We start from the raw sequence: 22,093 nt of genomic DNA, 5'->3' as shown, positions 1-22,093 counted from the left end.
TCGAATCACTTAGTTATAAATCTGTCCATCCCTTAAAGACAGGAACATGGGAAAGATTAGCTAAGAGAGAAGATATTTTACAGTTTGTCCTGCTGATAAAGAGCTCCATTATGACCATTCATGCTACACCAAAGTAATGAAGTAATAGATAATAATAAATAACAGTTAACTTCCTGTTTTTTCACCATCTACTACTGGAATGTCTGTTTTGGATTGTTTTTGTTCATAATGGGCCAACAGTGAAAAAATAATCCTTTCATTTTTCATTGTAATTCACAAATACTTTCAGTTTTATAATTAGAGGACATCCCGGGCAATGAATGAACAGAAATATTCTCCAGTTTTACACATTTATTTCTTACAATTTTCAGCCCTAAAACTTGTAACTATCTAATTTCTCCATAAGCATTTCATTTTGTGCAGAAAAACTGAGATGAAGTGTACATTTTGAATTTCTTTTTTCCGATATAAAGATATATTTGAGAGTAAATGAGTAGTTAAACTTCTTTGGGCTGATAGAAAAAGTAGTCCGGCCCACCTAAGAACAAAGTGGTCCATGATTTAAAATGAATTTGACATCACTGTCCTGAAGTAACCAAATGACTCATCGGTCTTCAGATTCTTTCTTCACATTTAGCATACGATGAGTATGGTATAGCACTATAAGACGATCACTCTCTGAATCCACATCTCAAAAGATAATTTGCTTCGTTTCCCAGAACTCTTCACCACTGACAACAGGGCATTGTTGCTTTGCCAGAGTAGTTGAAGGGGTATTAATTTCTCAAGGAAAATAGCCCTCATTGTTAAAGGTGTGCCGCTAGCACAGTTTAATCAGACAGGAACTTTAATTACATGAAAATAACTGAAATAGTATATGCTGTATTTTATTATATGTGTAATATCTGTTGTTATTTAAATACCGCTGTAAACTGGGGTTATTGGGGATGGGACAGAAACAAACAAGATTTTAAGATTTTTTTTTCCTGCAATCAGAATCTACAATTGAACAAGAAACCAAACAGACAATTAAACAACCGCAACTCAAGTCTTCAGTCTGTAAAGTAGGCCATCATTGAAACGGCCTGTAAATATAGATATCGGGTGTTAGATCGGCACATGTCCACTATATCAGGTAACCGACTTTGTACTTGTGGGGAGACAACATTTAAAAATAGACTCACACCCCGAGACCGCCAGCTCTGCCTATGCTTGTACTGAAGTCCTACATCATAGGTCTATATTCTCAACCATACGGCTATCAAAAGGGTACGTACTACTTGCATGGCTGGAAATCCCCCCCACCTCACCAGATAGACAACTGTTTTAATGCCTGGAGTAATAGTTATACTTTTATCCTTTATGATTCACTTGTGTCATGACTTGTTAGACATTTGTTTGTGGCTTTCTTTGGAATGGTAAACGTGGACAGTCACACTTCATGTGGATATGTGGACGCATAAACTCCGCTGTGCTACACGATACACAAGACACGCTTGGTTATTTATTATTATTATTATATTATTTCGGTTTTCATCTCCCTCTCATTTTTAATGTGTGACTGTCAGGAAACGCTTACATTATCAGGCAGCCTGTGCTGATATTATCAAAACTTTGTTCAAAAGCTTTTCAGACAAAAAATTGAAAATAGATGCAGCACACTTGGGGAGGTTATTTGGCTGAGGTTGGTTTTATTTTGAAAGATCCACAAGAAGAATTCAAACCCAAACACATTTACATTACGCCATTCAATCCTGCCACCAAAACTGCTTTGAATTGCATGTGCAAGAGTGAAATGTGCTGTCATATCTTAACAAAGTCTCAATATGGGGTTAAGAAATGCACGACATGACACAAGAAAAAATTCAATTTACTTTGGTTGGTATTAAGGTCATTCATCAAATTAACTGGCTTTATTGTGATACAGAAAAATGATGTTGGTGATTTTTTACATTGATTTTTTTTTCTGTCTAAAATCATTGTGAAATCAGTTTCAAATATAAGTTTGTCAATAAACTCAGAGTAGGTAGGATTTGAATTTCATAGTAAACATCTGAGGTGGAGGGCTGTGCGACGTGTCCTTCCGTGCAGCAGGAATGAATGTGACAAATGCAGGTCACGGGTAAAGATGTTCTGGTATTTTTCCAGTGTCTGTGCCACGACCTCCCCTCCAGAAATCTTGTATATCAGTGTGCATGATTTAAAGTCTCCACCATCAACACTTCATATATTGCCCGCTGCACGTGTGTCGGATTGTCTGCAATGGCATTTTAACGATGCTAAAGTCACGTAGAGACACCAAATAATTGCTGCTGTAGTCTGAAAAATAACAGTGAGGTATTGCTGTACAACTGAAATTGAAATTAAGATGAATGTGAAGGGGCTTAACTAACTATACTATAGCAATAATGATAATAGATATAGACCAGAGATGGTACCTTCCCTGTAGCTTCAGGAACATCAGGTATCAGGTTAGCAACAATCATTACATTTTTAATTAACTTTTTTTGTTTTCACAAAGAATCCCAACTTTGCACCTTTTGGTTCGTCAAATAAATAGTATATTGATAATGTAGTCAATGCACATTTCACCACCACTTGACTATTCAAGAAAATAGACTTTAGAAAGCACAATCTTCCACTGGCAACAAGAAAAGCATCACGAGGCAGACTTCTTTATCAGCAAAGAAGTAATGGCAGGATGGCTTCCCGTTGATAAGATATGTCAAGTGTGTCTTAAACGTCCTTGAAATAGATGCAACATGCCTCTGAATGAACCATCTCCTGCTGCTTAGATAAGCAAAATGCAAACTGACAGCTGAAAGGAGATAGTAGCTTTTGCTTCAGATACTTCAGGGAAGTAAATTCAAACTTAAGACTCAAGCCAGAGATTCTCTTTCACATCTTTGCATTTTAACTGTTTATTTATTTGAATTTTATGCTAACCTCATGTGTCACTTTGCAGATACTGAATTAGATAAACAAGGATCCAAATGTACTCTGGGATGGAATAATGACAGAAGGTGCAACAAATCTGTCACTGTACACAAAACTTTGTCGGCCTCATGTTGCTGTCAGTTTTTTTGACAACCTCCCCGAGACGCTCGACTAGAAGTCCCCATGGACGCGTCACTTCCTTGCGCAGACAGCCAAAGTCAGCCGGCTCTGACAGACAGTCAGACTGTGGATTTTGACTCGGTTATGCACAGCCCCTCAGTAGACAAGCTGTCTGGAACAGAGACTGCGCACTGTCTTTCAGACACCACTGATAAATCCACACATCCACATGTTTCTGCAGACCCACACAGCCTAAAGTCTTTATCGTCCATCCAAAATGTATCAGAGCAGTTTTCGCTTTCCTCAGAGGCTCCACCAACGGATGACAATTCCAGGGTTCAGCACTGTTTGAGCCAGTCAGGAAGGAAATCACCTCTAATACGTCAACTCTGTCAGGACCTCATTTTACCTCAGTCTGAATCTGCTTCATCTCTTCTCATGGAAGGACATACTCCACCTGAATCTTTTGGGGCTGTGTCACTCACACTTGAAGGTTTGATGGAGCAGTCTGTCACTGTCCCCTACTCCAGTCCCAATTTCAGCTCTGAAAACAAACCTCCATTATTTAGGTCGTTATCACCTCAGTCAGACAGTTCAGATAGCGATATGGCTGTAGCGCCTTTGTCAGATCTTTATATCTTTGAAAGTGACACGCAGGACTTCATTGTAAGCCCAAGTATAGCTCCCGGTGAGATTAAATGTTCTGAATACCAGCCATTATCACAAACAAGTGTGGAACAAGTGAACCGTGACTGTGATAAACATGTACTGATGTGTGATTCATCAGACGTGACAGGATGTCATCACAGCTCTTGTGAGGAACAATCCACAGAGAATAATGAGCCAGATGTGAGTGAACACTTGGGGCTAAGAACACCTGCTGTAGATGCTTGTGAGGAATACTTTATGTTTCTAAATGATGAGAGAGAAGGAGAAGCAGAGGTCACTGGAGCAACCCCGCAGCGCGGCAACAGCCCTATGGAGGTCTGGCAGGACGCACATCAGTATCTGGCTGGTGATGATACAGAAGATCGGGATGTTTTGCATCACTCTGTGATCCAAGAAGCTCTCTCTCCTGCCAGTCACTTGTCGTGTTCCCCAAGAGAGACACAGGTTTCACATTACAACCCTGAAGGTAGCAAGGGGATTGGCTGGACGGGCGATGACACCAAAGGTTGGGGGCCACCAATTGAGAGGTGGTCATCAGTAGACAGCTGGGCAAGTGCACTCTCAGATTGGACTGGGATCATTGTAGCTCCATCTGAGGACTTCACATCAGCCTTTTCAGAAATAGGGGCTGAAATAGATGCATTGACACAGGCTCTATCAGAGGTAAATACTCATACAGAAGCAGAGACTGTGAAAGAAGGACACAATCTAGAAACAACAGCTAAGGCACAAATGGGCGTGCAGGATCAACCTCTAAGTGCACAAAACATCTCAGAGAGCTCCATCCACTCTGGGCAAGGCTGTCTCTCTTTGTACCTCGACTCTACAGGACTTGAACCCCATCACACAGAGGGGGCTGAATCCTTCTGCGATCCAACACCCACCACACAGGGAGACAAGTGTTCCCCATCCAGAGGTGCACCTGGTACAACGGTGGCCTCTTCAGGAGAAAACACAGCAGATGCAACTGTGGTTACACTGATGCCTGGATCTACTTCTGCTGATCTGGACCTCTCTCCGTTTGATGAATGTGCAGAGTCCCAGGACACAGAACATTTCATCATCGATGAAAAAACCCCAGTCGTACTGAGCATAATAGAAGATACAGATTTGGACCCTCCTACAGATTTAATAACCAAGGAGGTAAGATGATAGATCTTTGAACACTTGAGAGGTAAAAGTTTGTGATCAGTATGAAGTGAAAACATGAACTATTACAGAATATTTTGCAGTCGTGCTTGGGGGATGTGTGCAACTCTTTCCAGTCTGTCTGTTTGCATGATGGCCAACAGCATCGTTGGCCAGCAGACAAATCAGTCATGCCCTTTAGAAACACAGGCACAAAGTTAAAAAACATTCCTGCTCTTGTCCTTGTCGGCGTTGTCATACCTCTAATATCACTAAGCCAGTCATGAGTTGCGCTGAATATAAAATCCACATATGTCACCACACACCAGGCTCGCGAGCATTGTCGGCTTGCTTTGGATTGGAGCCATTCAGTTTGCAACCAAGTCCTTGCACCCACAGCCTTGATTGGATAAGTCGTTTGGCTCCCAACCTCAAAGACTGACAGCTGTGGGTGCTGAGGGAAAAATGAGTACCTAAGAGGAAAACTTTGGATTGACAGAAATGGCACCTAATAATAGCTGAGAGTCCAGTGATAATAGCATGCATCCTTGGCGTGTCAGGGTGAGAGGAGAGCACAGCTGAAAACTGAAACACGACCCTCCATTGCCCTCTCTCTATTTGTACGCACCCTTTAACACACCCATTTCCACCACATCTCCTTTAAAAAGCCACGATCAGGACCCTGACAGGGTCTTGGGGCCAGGAGACTGCTTTTGGTTGACTTAGAGGTGCAATTGCAGCTGGAGGTACAGTCTTTAACACTGACAGTCAGGGTTCCAGTTGCATGCAGGACATATGGACTGGTGGATTGGGTATAGAAGCATGGTGTTTTATAAACGTCTGATTTTTGGCTCTATAGAAAGGTACGTGCTAAAATAACAAATATCTGATCAGTCTTTAGTGTAATTGCCTGATACTGAACCCTAAGGCAGTATATTAACAGCACTGTTACAGTGTTCTGTGTTTGTCTATGTGCAACCATAAAGGAAACTGAAAGAGAACTTTTTTTAATTCTCAGTTTAACACTTTGTTGTTCTTTGTCCTTTTCTCTATCAGCCTGTTGGAGATAGACTGTGTGAAGTGACAGATGAACACAGGCTTGTCCAGCTGGGCTCAGTGGCCGAGCCAGAAGCTAAACTGAGCTGTGGGCGATCAGAAGTCAATAGGGATGAAAACAAATCAATAACTGATTTTAGTGTCCTCACCGAGGACGCTCTGACAAACTCAAACGTGCCAGGTGGAGACACACAACCTGGCCTGCATTTTAATGCGGACAACTGCGTGTCTATTGGCACGTTGCCAGACCTTGATAGAGCACGTCAGGTGGAGGCACAGAGGGACAGTCCCACATTTATTATGCCCTTAGCTCCGGTCAGTATTGGCCCTTCCCTCAACTGTAGGATAAGCAGCAGTTTGGAAGGTGATCAGATTTGTTTGAAAGGCTCTCTCAATAACAACAGTTGCAATCAAGTAAGACAGAGTGCTGTCTTGCCAACCCCGGATGGAATTACTAACAAAACATCTCTGGAAGGCGGTGAGGAGTTGATTCATGAAAAGCAGAATACAACAAAGACTGCTGAGAGATCTTCACCAGAAGGACTACAAGACTTGAAAACTAGTGACACTATAGACTCTTTCTTTTCTAGAAAGACAATATTTGAGGAGATTGATGACTTCAATAGGGAACTAGAAAACTTCATCCCTATCCACGCTGAAAATCTCTTCATTTCAAAAGAGAAACACATTGCATGCATCACTTTAGATATTTATGATCCATTTGTCTCCAAGCCCGTAAAACCCAAAGCTATTAAATCGGAGAAGACTGATCTGACTCATAAAAAGACTGAAAAGATGCCTCACAAAACCTACAAGAACACCTCAGAGGGAAAAACACAATCCAAAAAGGATAAATCGGCCGGTCATCATCATTTCACCCAACCTTCCAAAAAACAGGAAAGCAAATGTCACCGTGTTTCTGCTCAGCAGACCTCCAACCAGCAAGAAACTCACCCTACTATTGGAGAAAATCATAGCAGTGAGAACAGTCAATCTGGACTTGAGGCCAAGGAGGCTACATTGGTTATTGAGACAGGTGTAACCGAGAAGGCAACAAGCAAGCCACACAGCAAGAAGAAAAAGAAACATGGTCAGAATACAGCGCCGGGGGAGCCACTGGCTGAAGTGGAGAATGGAGCAAAATCAAAGACTGCAAAAGGAAGAATCGAGCTGTTCGAATCTAAGTTGGGTGCCAAAGCTGGCAAAGCTCAAAAGGAAAGCGAACAGCCAGATGTAGCCGAAATAAAGTCCCAGCAGCAATCGGAGGCTAAAGCGTCAGAGGGAGAACAACCTCCACATCCCACAGACGATAAGGGCCACCAGCCAAAGAACTTTACAAGTCCTCTGAATGATGATGTGGTTAAAAGGCGACGTCTGTCAGAGGATAAGTTTGGGAAGATTGTGAGCATTTTGGAGTCTAAACTACCAAAGTCAGATGTGTCAGCAAAAGGAAAGGAAGCTGAGCTCAAGACTGATGTTGGAGGAACTCGTAAGAAGGCGTACAGTGAAGTGGTCAAACAGAGGATTCCACCCAAGGAAGGTACGGGAATTGATTAAACAGCTAGTCCTCTGCATGGAAACACATAGTTCACATGGCATTATTAAAGCCTATCATAATATCTGCAGAGCCCAAGGTGGTGAAGCCTATACAGGCAGTGCCCGTGAGTGGTGACCCCCAGAGTCTGTGCCTGTGGTGTCAGTTTGCTGCTGTAACCTCGGCCTACACTGTGACCTGGAGCAGAGAGGATACTGTCCTGGCTGAGATGAAAAGAAGGTAATTCATATGACTTTTATGTCATTTTTAGCAATAATAATGTCCTACCGAGCTGGTTTAGCTTCCCTGCAGCTGCTTTGTATCTGCAAGCTGCTTTGCAACCCACAGGGCGTGTCTGTTTTCTTCTACTGAGTAACACTGTCCCTTTGTCTGAAGTGCAGGGGATGAGAGCAGAGTGACCCTGACCATCAGCAATGCTTCTCACAAAGATCTGGGCAAGTACCTCTGCCAGCTCAGCAGCTTATATGGCTCAGTCAGCTTGGACTACCTGCTCACATATGAAGGTAACAAAAAAAAATTTAGCTCATTTTTGAAAGTGAAAATGTTTAAAATGTTTACATGATGTATATAAATGAAAACTACATTTTTTATTTTCCCTGTTATTTCACAGTGCTCAGTGAGGTTGTCATCCCCCTGGCTCCAAAAACCATTTCATGTGAGTTAAGATTTAGGAGCATGTTACTTTATACAGCTGAGCTTTAAAAAGAAGACCCTAGATGTAATATTGTGTCTATATTTTTTTCCTCCCCAGCTGACCCTGTTGAGGTTAGCAGTGAAGAAGAGGACGCCCATTTCTCCAGACTCTTGTTCAAAGATGATTTCTTATCCGATCAATACTTTGGAGACAGCCATCCTATCAGTATGATCACCGAGAAGGAACACTTTGGGGAGGGCATGCATCGGCGGGCTTTCCGGACCAAGCTGCATGTGGGTCAGATACCCCTGTTACTGCCAGGTCACTCCTGTGTGCTCAAAGTGCACAATGCTATCAGCTATGGGACCAAGAACAATGACGAGCTTGTTCAGAAGAACTTCACCTTGGCTGTGGAGGTACGAATATCACAATTAGTGTGTAGTAATTCTTCATGGCTCAAGGAGTAATTATGAGATTATAGAAGACTGTAGGAAAACAGCCCTTAGCTCACTACGCCCTCGCTAACTCTCCTGATGATATCTAGCCTCTGTCACTAGTTTCAATTTTACTTTCAATTTACTTTTAATTTTTAATTTTACAAAGTAAAACATGAGGCTAATTTTGGAAATTACGGTCTCCATTAGAGTCAAAAAAGAGGACAAAGCAGATCATATTTTAAGGTAATTGCACCTCATTAGAGAGGGTGCATGGGGAGGGGTTGGTGGCTGTTGGAAAGATGACACTGCACCAAAAACCTCCTTGTGATTGCTTTGGTTGTTAGCATATTGGTGCAGTCACCTGTGGTTTGCATGGAAGACACTGACTTGTCTGCAAACACTTGCTAAGCTCTAGCCATGCAGTGGCAAACCTTGAGAAAGTACAACATGAACCAGAATCAAAGTAAACGTTGTGTCTCAGTGCTGCAGTTGGCATGTTTGCAGACATGTTAGCATCTTCCATGTTATCATGTTAGAACCGTAGCAATCAGCCAGCGATCGAATCAGTCAAAAGAAGGTTTCTGTCAACTGACTGGTGAACACATTTTCTCTCTAGCAGCTGTGGTTGTTAGGAGCTCACCGACTAATCTCTAAGCCTTTGTTACTGGGGCTATCAATCTGAGCAACCACTCACCAGCTGGTTGGAGCATACCTGTTTTTCCCTAATGACCCGCGGTTCCCCTATGCTTTTAGACCATTCTTAAGTGTGGCTGGGGCCTTAGTGATGTGACTCTACACTGTCACACGTCCACTATGGTGGCCAAGTTAGTTATCGTTAGATATCTGACTGCAAAACCTAATTTGGACTAATTGTGTCCAGTTTCAAAACAGTAAGGTAGTGACAGTGTTAAAGCTCAGGGTGAATCTTCATAACAGGAACTCAGTTACATTTTATACACAGTCTATATATGATTAGCTTTATGGTTGTTGCTATCATTTTTTTTTTTTGGAGACTGAAGTGACTCTTGACTGTGAGGGAGACATGCTAGGTAGCACTAGCCCATTTAAATGTGCTGGTGTGTGGTCTAGCAGCTTAAAACAATTGTTTTAAGCTGCTAGACCTCTTGGGCCAGCTTTAACTGCAGTTAAGCCCCAGTACACCACAGTATTTGACAGCTAATGGCGTATTTAGCACATACCTGTCACTCAAAGTGGCCATTCTCTCAATATTGTAAACTTTAAGCCTTAACGAAAGTTAAACAGCACACTTTTATAACATCTATAAGCCATAAAGGAAAGATCAAAAGTGCTCTTTTACCAGACTACAAAGGAAGTTTTACTTTTGTCTTCAACTACATGCATCATAATGATAGTATTCTTATTTTACAACTCCAAAGTGTCTGTAATAGACAGTATGCTGTTCTACAGAACATACTGCAATTTTTTTCTTTGTATGTGTGTTAAAAGTTGGATTAAAAGATAAAATTCTCACCAATTGATTCAGTTCACTTCATTCTGTTTCATTTTATTATTTTATTTATTTTTAATGGTCTGCAGGAATGCCAGGTCCAGAACACAGCAAGAGAGTACATCAAAGCTTACACTTCTGCTGCTCAGTCCACTGAAGCCTTCGGAGACATCCCAGAGTGAGTGACACGTTTGATAAGCTCGTTATAATTTCTTCACTACATTAATTCGCTTTTAACCGGATACACTTTTTTTGGGGCATTCACCAGGATAATTCCCATCTACCTGATTCACCGTCCGTCGAATGACATCCCCTACGCCACGCTGGAAGAGGAGCTAATCGGGAACTTTGTTAAATATTCAGTCAAGGATGGCAAAGAGATCAACCTGATGAGGCGTGATTCAGAGGCAGGACAGAAATGCTGTGCTTTCCAGCATTGGGTTTACCAAAAAACCGACGGCAACCTGCTGGTTACTGACATGCAAGGTCAGGGAAACAATTAAAATAAAAAATTTTAAAATATGTTTTTTGTGGGAACTATTTCTTTGCAGGTTAGAAATCTAAACACCTATGTGATTTGTTGCTTTTCAGGAGTTGGCATGAAGCTTACTGATGTGGGAATAGCCACCTGTAAGAAAGGGTGAGTATGTACATTTTTTTGTGACCAAAGATACTCTACGTGCAAACTGTGATTTTGAACTAACTGATCTCTTAATGTTATTTATTTTCTTTGTAGATACAAGGGATTCAAAGGAAACTGTGGCACCTCCTTCATAGACCAGTTTAAGGCCTTGCATCAGTGTAATGTGTACTGTGAGATGCTAGGTCTCAAATCCCTGCAGCCCAAAGCCAAAAAGCCAGCGTCTGCTCCAAAACCCAAACCCCAGAGCTCCACTCCACCCAAGAAGAAAACATTTGGGCCAGTAGTTAAGGGGAAGTCATAACAAGAGGAGAATACTGGACTAAGGATTTGATTATGAATTGAATCCGTTACCTTTTCTTTTTTTAGTGATTCGCGTGATTCACTTTGGACTGAATACTGCAGTTTGGTGGACAGTTTCTATAAACTTTTTAAAGGTAACAAATGTAGCACAAGCTGGGGCTGACGAGACTGTTGATGAACTGATGAGCGAGCAACGATTTCTTCTTGTTTTTCTACTCCTGGGATATTTTCAAACTATTAGTTCATTAAATTAATGGACTTTTTATTGATTGATTAGAGGAAATGTCTTTAAGTTAGGTTGTATGAATGGGTGTGGGTTTGTTTTGTGCGTGTGTTCGCTTTGCAAACTGGCAAATAATTGATGAACATGTATCCAGTTTAATGTTACATTATATTTGTTCATGTGACTGATTTAGAATGACATCATGATCCTACTCTGGACACAAAACAAAGACATTTTTACCCATAAAGTTGATGTATCACTTGAATGTATGTAGAAGTGTGAGCCGTTGTGAGCATCTCTCAGCATTTCTAAGTTAGGCTTTGGTGTAAAAGTCCTCCAGCTACCCACATTCAGTGCATGTATAGGGAAAGGCACGTAGAGTGAACCCTATAATACCACATTCATCTGACATCGAGAGGCTTTACGACCCCAGGAATATTCCAGCTATTCAGCTGCAGTCTAAAACAGTCTTTATACATTATGCCTCTGATCACTCCTCACGTCTACCTTTCAGACCCTGACCCACATTGCTGGCATCGCACTCAGGTTGCAAATGTTTAATTTCTTTCACATATGCGTGGTAGGACAGGTGAAAGATGTTGAGTCAACATTACTAGAAGGAATACAAATTCCTGCGTATGTTTGTTCACCGCTTGGTCTTGAAGGCATCCGTGAAATGTGAACATCTGTCAGCAACAGATCAAAAGCACTTTATTTATGGTAAACAGAGACAAATGTGCAATAAGCTTTACATTTACAAAGCTGGCATCAGTAGTAGTAAACCAAGGTCTGTTTTAAGGTCTCCAGCAGCAAATTAGCACCTTGAATCCAAAAAGAAAGTGGGTCACACTCAGAGGCTCAGCATCACATATGATGCATAAACACACCAAATGTCTATTTCCATCTCCTGCCCTGGTGTAATGTGCACAGAGTCATTGGCACAGCTGATATACAGTCTTGCTTTACAGTTTGTACAACAGATTTAATAAGAGGATTAAAATTTAGAAAAAAAAAAACGAAAAAAAAAAACCCACACACCACAAACACAACAACACTTAAACCCAAAAGTGAAGGGGTACGTCGAGGGGCTTTTCACACTGTAGCTATTTAGTGTGATAATGGCGTTTGACGAAGAGGAAACAAACACCATTGTCACACTCCACAGCTCTGGAGGACAAGGTTTTCTGCAGACAGAGGCGCTGTTGGTGCAAAGTGATTGATGGGTGACCTGGTGAAACAGAGGGGGGAAAGAGCAAAATCAGGAAAGAAAAATCCAGATAAAGTGAATTGTGCAGTTTATACTTGGCCAAAAAACCAAACCCAAAACAGATGTTGAAGCCAAAAAAAAAAAAAGCCATAGTGTCATGTAAATATTCTAGGCTTATTCAGCATGTTCAAAGTCCAGTCTAGTCGCTCCCCCCCCCTCCCCCCTCCAACTGATTGTAGGGATGACTGCAGCTGTGTGTGTGAAGGAGACAAAGAAAGACACCCATGTGAGACTCAATTACCAAGTTTGCCTTAACGTCTTTAAAATGAAGAAATTAAAGACTGGGTCAGGCTGTATGCCAAATGAGCTTGAATGAGTTTTCAGTCTACTTTTAATGTTAAACACATCTGAGCTGAATCGGTACAGGGGACGGTCCCGAGCTCTTTACAATTTAAACCGTTCAATCATTAAGCTTCAGACCTATTGGAGGGAAATGTCTACTCACCTTAATTTTCAAAAGGTCTTTCCAGATTCATTTATACTTAATAGTTGCACTTTTCCCTGCAGTTACTCTTCTACTCTCGGTCTTCCTGCTCATGCCAGTGTCGCTTTGTTAATGCCAGTTTTAAGTCCAGTAGAGCGTCCGCAGCTGCAGGTTGGTGAAGTGATCCGTGGTGCATTTGGGTTCAGGGCTGTCCCATCCAAGTCTTTATGTAGACAGAGCAGAGTTTGGACAAACAGCCAGTTGCACATTAGTGATAAGCTACGGGGGAAGTATTGATCGACCCTGACCAGAGGTAGAAGGTGGAGGGGAGACTTTTTTTTTTTTAAATACAACTGTTCAGGGCCTTAATCAGGATTCACTGAAAGTCACTGTGAGCTCAGCAACAACAAACTTAAGACAGGTGCTGCTCCCAAACAGATAGCAGTTTGGTGGAAATGAAATTTCTTATTTTTGTTGGAGGTAGGAATCTAAAATACTCATAATGCCATGTGCCGTTTCACATGTTCTAAATTTTAAACACCAAAGTTCCTAAGAGTTTATTCATGATCAAAAACATCAGTTCTAGGGTCACAACTTAATCTGCAATAGCTGCCAGGTGAATGAACAGTTAATGGCTAAACCACACGAATCCCACAAGTTTCAAATGTCACAAGAGTTAGCAAAAAGTAACTTGCTGCAATAGTTGAGTTATAGATATGGCTGGTACTACGGCCAGAAATGTAGATTATATTGAAACGGATGCTTGAAGGTTTTGAAATATAAAACCTACATGTAATTAGATGTAATTCATACATTTTTTTTTTTACCAAACTGAGAATAACAGCGTGCATGAATTTGACAGGTAAACAAAGGCCTGTATGACACTGAAAACAGCTTTACATGAAGGGTCCAGTGTTTCACTCAGAAACAAGTGTTTAGCCTGAAATCAAATCTATTAAAAGTTCGTGTACCTACAAGAACAAAACAAACCTGTTTCAATAGCACCTGTGATTTTTATTTATTATTAAGTGAGTGAAAGCGTTTATAAGGAGGAGCTACAGGAGAAAAGTTGGCTTTTGGTTTGTTTGTGACCAGATTGAGGGTAGGAGGGCTTGATAAAATGTCCCCGGACTGGCAGGGTGGCTTTTATTTGCTCGTCCTTGAAGCTGATAACTCTTAGATTGCCTGTGTGAATGAACTGAGGTCCCTTTACCGCCCACGTGCACACACAGAGAAAGATGGTAGTAACTTTCAAATATTTGTCAATGCAGACAAATTTTCTGTAAAAAAAAAAAAAAAAAAAAAGCAGCAGCAGCATAGATACCTGGAAATTGAATTTAAATAGTTAGAATTGGAGAATGTAGGTGGGGGAAAAGGTGCAGCAGCAGCGCTCCATCTGGGATTACAAAGATTTCTGAAAACTTGTGAGTGAAGTAAGTTGGCAGAAGTGCAGAACTAATACACTTTAAGAGACGGTCAGTCATTTTTGAGGAAGGTCAACAAATGAGTTAAAATACAATAGGGAATAAAAATATAGGTGCATTTTTATCCACCCAAATTTCTATGAACGATCAGTCAGTAATAAAGTTAGACAAAGTCTCTGAATACATGTTAAAAATACACTCACTCAACTTTCATTTTCAAGGGAGTCGTGCAGGTGTTATGGAGGACTTAAGTCATACGATGCCAACCTTTCATATTTATAAGAAGCATATGCACAACTATAGAAAGCAACCAAAAGTTTTTGGCTGACGATTTATCCTAACTTTACAGGATGCTCATGCACTTGAGCAGATTTCTCCAAAAGGGCTTTATTGAAACCGTAAACAGTGTCCGTTTCATGGCTCTTCCACCTCGTTTTTAAGGAAAGTCGGATCTCGAATGATTAAACGACACAGTGTGTGAGAAGTCTGATTTTTATTTGACTGAAATTAAATGAACCACAAAGAGTTGCAGAAGTCAGCGAACTGTGAACAAAATGATATTAACCCTCATTTGTTTAAAAAAAACAAACAAACAACAAAAACAACAAAAGCAAAACTGTACTGAGTCAGTCTGAGTGTTGGGATCATAGACTGGAAGAAACAGAAGGGAGGGAAATGTAGAGAAAGGGGACAAAGGAAGAGATAAAAGAATATTAAAAGACGTGAAGGCTCAGCTTCATTTCTGTCAACTTTTTGGAGCAGCAGCCCAGATTTACAGACCACATATTGCACCAAGTGAGTGCTTTGAATAAGAGGAGGGGAGGGGGAAATCACATTCAAGTAAATGACAAGAGACATAACAGGCGACATGACCTCAGAGTGATCTATAAAGTGCCCTTTAGGTTCAATAGTGTTAGAAAAAGAGAAACAAGATAGAAAAAAAGAAAACACTTCTTTTCTTTGTAAGAAACGTGCTGCTTTATATTCAGTGGGGATCACAGCTTTTCTCTCAAACATCCACACGCACACACACGCACAGCTTCATTTTAGTGTTGATCAGTAATACTTCTGTTAAATGTAATACATACATAAATTCATATAATCATGAAAGAACTTAAAATTGTTTTTAAATCTCCCCTCAAGTACAATTTACAGCATTATGAACAGCAACAGGCATGAGAATATTAATGTAATCGTGACGTCTCAGAGAAACTACCCCCCCTTAATTTTAAGTTTTCCCTCCCCAACTTCAAGATCAATTACACTTCCAAATTATTACGTAGCAAACACAAGATACAGTTTCATGCTGCTCTCAAAGCACTACAATAAAAACAGTTTTATTAAACACATTTGCTATCACTGTAACAAATGATATGGATTCATCATTTCCCAGACTAGCCAGATTTTCACTTCACACACCATGGCATATATAGTAAAGAACAATTGTTCATCAGTACAAATACACTGAGAGTACTTTCCTGGAAGAGTTATACCAAATGTTCAAAAGAAAACATGTTCCATGATGACAAAACGTTGCTTGTTTTTTGTTTTTTAAAGGAGAAAAAAAAAAAATTCCCATCTCTGGGAACTCATCCCCCATCTTTGAATCATTATTAGTGCCTGAAAAAAAAAAGAAAACATTATTCTACAAAAAGGCTGCATGGTGATCTCTGATCACACAGTGCAGACAAGGCTCTACGGAGGGGCGTGGCCAATTTCCTGAAATGTGATTGGCTAGCATTCCTAAGGTAATCTGGTGTTGGTCTAAGGATTTGAGAGAGTTGTGATCATAGTGCCGTTGCAGTTTCTTAGAGAAATAGTGCATGTAGAAGCCAGATTAAGGCCATGCGAAGCACCCCTCTGTAGAAGACGGTGCAAATACTGTGCTATAGTGTACATAAAGGAGCTATTGAAATGCATTGGTGTTTTCCAGCACTGTAGATTTTCACAGGACGAGGGTAGAGGGGGAAGAAACAGCGGATCAGGGGCCAGCTCCCGTCATTCATTGCTCATGCCTGTGGATAACAGAATTCAGCATTCGAAACAGTGCGACACTCCCTTCCTTTCCCCAGCACCTTAAAAGGAGGGACCTACCCAAACCGAAAAGATATAAAGACGTAGGCATATTGGCTCGACAAGTCGCTGTACAGTCTCGAACCACCGTGCAGTGGAGGTGGCTCGCAGTCAGGCATTACAGTACAACATGCTTGCACAGAACTGCTACAGCAGCTGGTTTGACATCCCCGTTTCATTTTGTCTTATCGTTGGCGGGTTGGATGCGGTTGGAGGGAGCCGTTCTAGTCGACTCCCTCGAAGCCCTGCGCGTTCTCGACGGCCATCAGGAGCTTCTCTCTCAGGTCTTCAAATGATTCATAGGTGGGTAGATCCAAGCGGTTAAAACTGGAAAAGAAAAACAGGTAAAACAAATAAGGTAACATTTTAAATTAATTAATTAATTACATTTTTTGGTTCTGTATGTGGCAATTTCATATCATCCACAGTGATCACTCAAGTCATTTTCATTTATATCGCACCAAATAGTTGCCTGGAGGCACTTTTTACTGTAAGTTAAAGATCTTACAGTAATTCAGAGAAAACCCAACCCCGTCTCATTATTAAAGTCCTACCCCACAGCTCACGATCATAGTTAAGGTTGAGAACGTAGATCGACCAGTACATCAACAGCTTCACTTCTTACCATGACAGACCAGTTCAATCTCCACATGACCATTGATGCACCACCAATCTGTCTGTCACATGAGATTACAGGAAGAACTGCAAATATGCAGTGAACCTCTGTACAAGACTTGTGTAAACCTTTCACATACAAAAGGGCTTCAAATACTATGGCAGTATATAAAACAGTGGCAATAGTGCTACACTGTAGTTGAGAAAAAAGCTCAAAAGTACGATTTAGCTCATACGTTCTCCTGCGTGGCTACAAAAAAAAAAATAAAAAATTCAATTTAATTCCATGATGCTAAAGAGAAGAACACAGACCGCACACACTGAACACTGGACTGGACGACCGACAAACTCAAAACCAAGAATATTACTGCAGAGTTTAATTTGGTCAACAGGGGGCAAAAACATGAATGTCTTCACACTAGCTGGTACCATTCCCACATTTTAAAAAGATAACATGGTAAACAACCTTTAGCAGCTGCACACTTTTACCTTGCATGTGACAAAAACTCTGCCAAGCTGAGATTCCTGTCAGTTTAGCTTTAAGTGCCTGCTGGGACTGCCACTGAAAGTATATACGATTTTTTGCTAAGCACCACTGTGCAGTTTCACAGAGCTGCTAGCACAGCTGCAGACTCTCAGCTTTGTTGTTCTGTGAGTGTGTGTAGCAGTGACATACCATGTGTGAGCTCTTGGCAACTTATCTGGTGTTCCCCACTGCTCGATGGTGAACAGCTGAGGACCATTAGAACCTGGCACAACGGGAGAAACAATTATGATTCCACTCTTGATGCACACACGGGGACAAATTAAACCCTTTAAGACCTTGGCTGCAGGAAAGCCTTTGGATATTTACTGCATTTTACATAAACATGTGTTTTTTGTTTAAAATGGAAATACTGGGTCAAGTAAAGCTGTACAAATAAATCTAAAACAAAGGATTTCTTTTAAACAAATCAATGTGACTTTTTACAACTTAGAAAGAGATGTCAAGATTTGCTATGTATGGAATTACATTTACTCAATGTGGTAAATGGACCACAATTTGTTAGAAAAGGATTTTTGTGACCTTGTTGCATCTTGTTTTGGCCGAGTATATGCTAACACTGCTACAAAAGTAGAAAACACCACACAAACACCAAACACGTACCATAAAGCTCAGCAAAACCATTCATGGGCACTCGTGATGTTCCAGTGACAAACTGGAGGAGTCGAATTCTTTTTTCAGCGTCCATCAGCAGGACAACCTGACGAGAGAGAAACGTTTCAATTTCCCAAAAGTCAACAAAATTTTTCAATCAAAAAATAAATAAATAACACTGTCTTTATTAATGCTTTCCCATCAACTCAACACAAAATTATATTTGAGGAAAGTTTCTGCATATAGTTTTCCAGTGGGGATGAAGTTTTAGATCTCTGGCATGAGGACATGGACGGTCTCACTTTGTGACCTTCAAAGAACTTCAAAGAACTGCTGGACTGCATTTTAGGGTTAACAGTTAGTTAACAACTAGTTTAATAACTAATTGGCAAGCGGTGAGGGTAGGTTTTTGTCAACGAGTATTCTTACAAATATATGCAGATTATAAATGTACATTTGAACACATAAAAAAATTAAAGGAAAAAGTGATGACACAAAATGAAACTGAAGCGGTCGAAGCCCTTAATCAGATGACACGACACAGCAGTCTCTGTGGCTGGTGTGTGTTTGCTGTGTGAGTGTGTTAACGCTCAAGTCAAGACAAATGATAACGAGGGGCAGGTACCACTTTCATCAGAGCAAACAAGCCTGTTCTTCCAAATAGACTTTGATCTTCAAAAACGAGGCCAGCAACTTCCACTCGCAGGCCAGATGGAGGGAAACGTGCTTTTATGATGAAACGTCCAGAAACACGTAGACTAACAAAGTTTAAATGGTTCTGCTGCATCCAGTTATGAGTCTCGAACTGTGTAACTGAGTAATGAGCATACCTTCCAGAACCACTGTATGACGGGATGATTGGGACAGTAGCCATTCTTGTAAACGGTGTGTTGTCGCCAGTCGTTGACGTCAACGTCACCCAGACCACACATGAGCAGCTACAGAGAGACGGAGGCAAAAGAAAAAGACAGCATTTACACCCGGTGCCACATTTTACCATAAAATAAACCCTTAACAGAAATTTTAACGAATCTTTCAGCTATAGCCTTAAATAAGTGGTTTAATATACGTTTCCCCAGCAAGCAAGGTTACTTAAGACAGTCTAAAGATGACAAAGCAGCTTAAGAGTAGGATAAAATATTCTCACAGAAGTAGTATGTTGATTTAAAAAACAATTAATTTTACCCACTGGCTAATGAATTAAACTTTTCTTTCAGCTTTACTAGAAAGATATTCATACCTCCAGTTCGTTTTCGTCAAAGATCTTGATCAGATCTATTTGAATGAGCTCAGTGAAGCCCTGAAAATTAAACAAAAAGAATTATGATAACAAGTAAGCAGGTTTAGAAGAATTTAATTTCAACTCTTAAACTAAGTAATGGTAAAATGAACTGGTCCTTATATAGCACTTTTCCACTTTTCTATACAACAACCATTCACACAAGCACTTTTCTATGCTTTGTTTATGTAAGTGCTTTCTAGCTAACATTCACACACATTCATACTTGGAGTTAGTATCTTGGCCAAGGATATTAGGCATGCAGACTGGAGCAGCCAGCGATCAAACCACCAACCTTTCGATTAGTAGATGACCTGCCTCTTGGGCTCTTAGCCACCCCAAAGGCTTAGGTAAACTAACTAAAAATCAGTGGCCACATTGCCCTCGAGTGGTAAGCATATGGCTGTACATAAATACCTCCAAGAAAGCGTTCATCTGCTTCTGGACCCGATTGACAAATCTCCACTGAATGACCAGACTGACGGAGGAAAAATTCATATATTATTGTAGATGAGCAGATGATTGCAATTTTGTTTATAAATATGAGTCAACGGATGACATGAAAATCAAAATACTTACTCTATGTATTCCTTCTTGTTGTCATTGGTGACCACCATGTCTGAGCCACTGGGCTTCAAGTCAACCTGGTAGGTCTGAAGGATTAAAAAAAAAAAAAGAAGCTGAGTTTTCTTCTGATATGCAATAACATTAGTATACTGAAATTAAAATGAGGTTTTAACTGATTAAAAGTGACTGCTTCGATGCCTGCACACCTGCCCAAAATTGTCCTCATCAATGCAAAACCTCAAGTCCAGTTCAGTGGGATCATTCTCCAGAATCCACTTCAGAGAATTGTAGTACTCACTGTCCTATTAGACACAAAGAAAATTAAAGAATTCATTGGCCTTCACTTGTGAGAAAGGAGAGTTTGACTTCATCAATGTGAAACTGTTCCAAAGAAAGCTAAGCAAAAATATATGTATTTATTTTAGTAAAGCAAGTTCAAAGAATAAATATTTCACAGATCCAAAGTCACTGGCTCTGTAGTGCAAAAGAAACCTTACCACAGACTCCATGTCTTTAAGAGAGATCTGTTTTCCTAGCATCATCTTATAGAATGGTCGGATGAAAAAACCTGAAAAGAGGCACAAAAAACCCCCAAAACATGATGATAATCATCAACATCACTTTTATTTTCTACATTCTACAACACGTTTAAAAACACAAGTGACAAAGTGCTTTAACCGAGCTAAAATTCTGTGCCAACTTTGCAATATCAAAGCAATCCTCTACAATCAAGTCGCCTACCATCCAGCAGCTTTCCATGAAACACGGCCATTCCAGCAACACGCCCGATGAACTTGAAATAGGAGAGGTGATCCTCATTGCATAGGCCAGAGTTGGGATTAATTTGGAGAGTGTAGTTGTCCCTGGAAAGACATGAGCACAGATTTAAAAAAGTATTCGATTAGACAGTAATATCGATATCATAAGAGTAGACGTTTAAAAGCATACACAGCACAAAGTAAGTAATTTAGGTAAGCAATGAAAAGAAAAAACAAAAAAACACAAACAAATAGGAACAGTGGAGTGGAGACAGACATCTTTTAAGGCGATTTCAAAAAGTTTTATTAGCTTTTCATTGAACCACATCTATAGACTACTTTTTCCATTTAAAACTTTCAATTCTTTGCCCTTAAATGTCACCATTTATTTTCTTTGGGTACCTCATGTCAAAAATATGTGAGAACAAAGTCATTAAATATTGATGACGGTACAACATAAGACACTTTGACCACCTTAATGCGTATTGTGTGTGGGAAACCCTTGTTCGACGTTGGCTTTTTGAATAAGAGGAAAAGCTAATCAAAGTAAAAGGAAACTTTCACAAGTCTCATGGGGATGACACGGCAGCACTGCCCCTCAACAGCTAACGCAATAAATGAGTAGAGATGGATGTTTTCATGGCTCAGAACAGAAAGAATGGTTCCTTTACGACTAGCTTTGTGTAACACTATGTCCTGAGTGGTGTGTGAGATCCTGTTGAATTCTCAAGGGTTCAACGCCTTTCTTCAGTCTCAAAAGCAGCTCTTAAAGGAGGCGCACACAAACGAGCAGACACTTACGTGGCAGAGTATTCGAAAAGGCCGTAATAAGGATTGAACATCTCCTTAGATAAGAGGAAAAACCACTCTCTGGCCACACCGCCGTAGTCTAATCCTTTCTCCGATTCAAACTCGATCCATAGACGTGCCTTCAAAACATCTGGCCTCTTTAATGACATGATTCGACGGTAAGACTCTTCAAAGATGTTGTTCCTGTGTAGCTTCATCTCAAATCGATTAGGGATGTCAGCCTGAAATGGTTAAAAGTAAAAACTGTAACATGTGTTTTGTTGGAAATAATAATAATAGAAACAGCTAAAACAAGACAGTTTTTAGAAGAAAGTAATGTCAATGTGTCATTATGCAAGAGTAGCACAGACAGAAACTAGAGACACAGGATAGAAAGTCTTACCGGTTTCTTTAATTTCTTTCTGAAGTAGTCATATTTCTGCTTGAATTCTCTGGAGTAGGGAACCGCCTGCAAAGACAAACAAAACACAGAAGTCAAGAAACAGTCAAAAAATTATCAGTCTCCTCGTTGGGTTTCCTGATATAAATGTGTAAACACAAGCGCAACATGGTGGCGACCTTCCAGTGA

General features: G+C 40.5%; 2 protein-coding genes and 1 long non-coding RNA gene across 10 annotated transcripts in view; 1 reads left to right on the top strand and 2 right to left on the bottom strand.

Moving 5' to 3' along the window:
• Positions 1 to 1,202: 1,202 nt before the first annotated feature.
• On the top strand, positions 1,203 to 12,734 carry alpk2 (alpha-kinase 2). 2 transcript variants are annotated; one of them, XM_085414084.1, is made up of 11 exons: positions 1,203 to 1,269; positions 2,966 to 4,869; positions 5,911 to 7,450; positions 7,537 to 7,684; positions 7,841 to 7,968; positions 8,076 to 8,120; positions 8,217 to 8,515; positions 10,094 to 10,182; positions 10,273 to 10,490; positions 10,596 to 10,644; positions 10,741 to 12,734. In XM_085414084.1, exons 2-11 carry the CDS (start codon positions 3,121 to 3,123, stop codon positions 10,946 to 10,948), a joined length of 4,473 nt encoding a protein of 1,490 aa, XP_085270210.1. In that variant the 5' UTR covers positions 1,203 to 1,269; positions 2,966 to 3,120; the 3' UTR covers positions 10,949 to 12,734. The 2 variants fall into 2 exon arrangements, with proteins under 2 accessions (XP_085270210.1, XP_085270211.1); XM_085414085.1 differs by lacking the exon at positions 1,203 to 1,269 and having other exon boundaries at positions 2,906 to 4,869.
• LOC146666201 (uncharacterized) lies at positions 12,096 to 13,090 on the bottom strand. Its single transcript, XR_014912752.1, has 2 exons — positions 12,883 to 13,090; positions 12,096 to 12,398 (listed from the first exon to the last, which is right to left on the bottom strand). It is a non-coding gene; the product is annotated as an uncharacterized LOC146666201 (long non-coding RNA).
• Positions 13,091 to 14,763: 1,673 nt separating this feature from the next.
• Positions 14,764 to 22,093, bottom strand: part of nedd4l (NEDD4 like E3 ubiquitin protein ligase) — a 43,171-nt gene continuing 35,841 nt past the window's right edge. For 4 of the 7 annotated variants that reach the window (XM_085414079.1, XM_085414077.1, XM_085414076.1 and 1 more), the window contains 12 exons: positions 21,908 to 21,973; positions 21,517 to 21,746; positions 20,699 to 20,820; positions 20,455 to 20,525; positions 20,164 to 20,259; positions 19,970 to 20,043; positions 19,808 to 19,868; positions 19,352 to 19,411; positions 18,942 to 19,049; positions 18,121 to 18,217; positions 17,650 to 17,722; positions 14,764 to 16,685 (listed from right to left, as the gene is read on the bottom strand). In XM_085414079.1, coding sequence (XP_085270205.1) covers positions 16,583 to 16,685; positions 17,650 to 17,722; positions 18,121 to 18,217; positions 18,942 to 19,049; positions 19,352 to 19,411; positions 19,808 to 19,868; positions 19,970 to 20,043; positions 20,164 to 20,259; positions 20,455 to 20,525; positions 20,699 to 20,820; positions 21,517 to 21,746; positions 21,908 to 21,973 — 1,161 coding nt within the window. In that variant the 3' untranslated portion in view covers positions 14,764 to 16,582. The remainder of the gene's footprint in view (positions 16,686 to 17,649; positions 17,723 to 18,120; positions 18,218 to 18,941; positions 19,050 to 19,351; positions 19,412 to 19,807; positions 19,869 to 19,969; positions 20,044 to 20,163; positions 20,260 to 20,454; positions 20,526 to 20,698; positions 20,821 to 21,516; positions 21,747 to 21,907; positions 21,974 to 22,093) is intronic. The other 3 variants (XM_085414080.1, XM_085414081.1, XM_085414082.1) reach the window with 1 other exon arrangement.

Source organism: Rhamphochromis longiceps, linkage group LG7 (genome assembly GCF_057381845.1).
Source record: "Rhamphochromis longiceps isolate RC_006_pf linkage group LG7, R_longiceps_female_GT1.1, whole genome shotgun sequence".
NCBI lineage: Eukaryota > Metazoa > Chordata > Actinopteri > Cichliformes > Cichlidae > Rhamphochromis > Rhamphochromis longiceps.
This window is presented reverse-complemented; position numbering and strand designations above follow the sequence as displayed.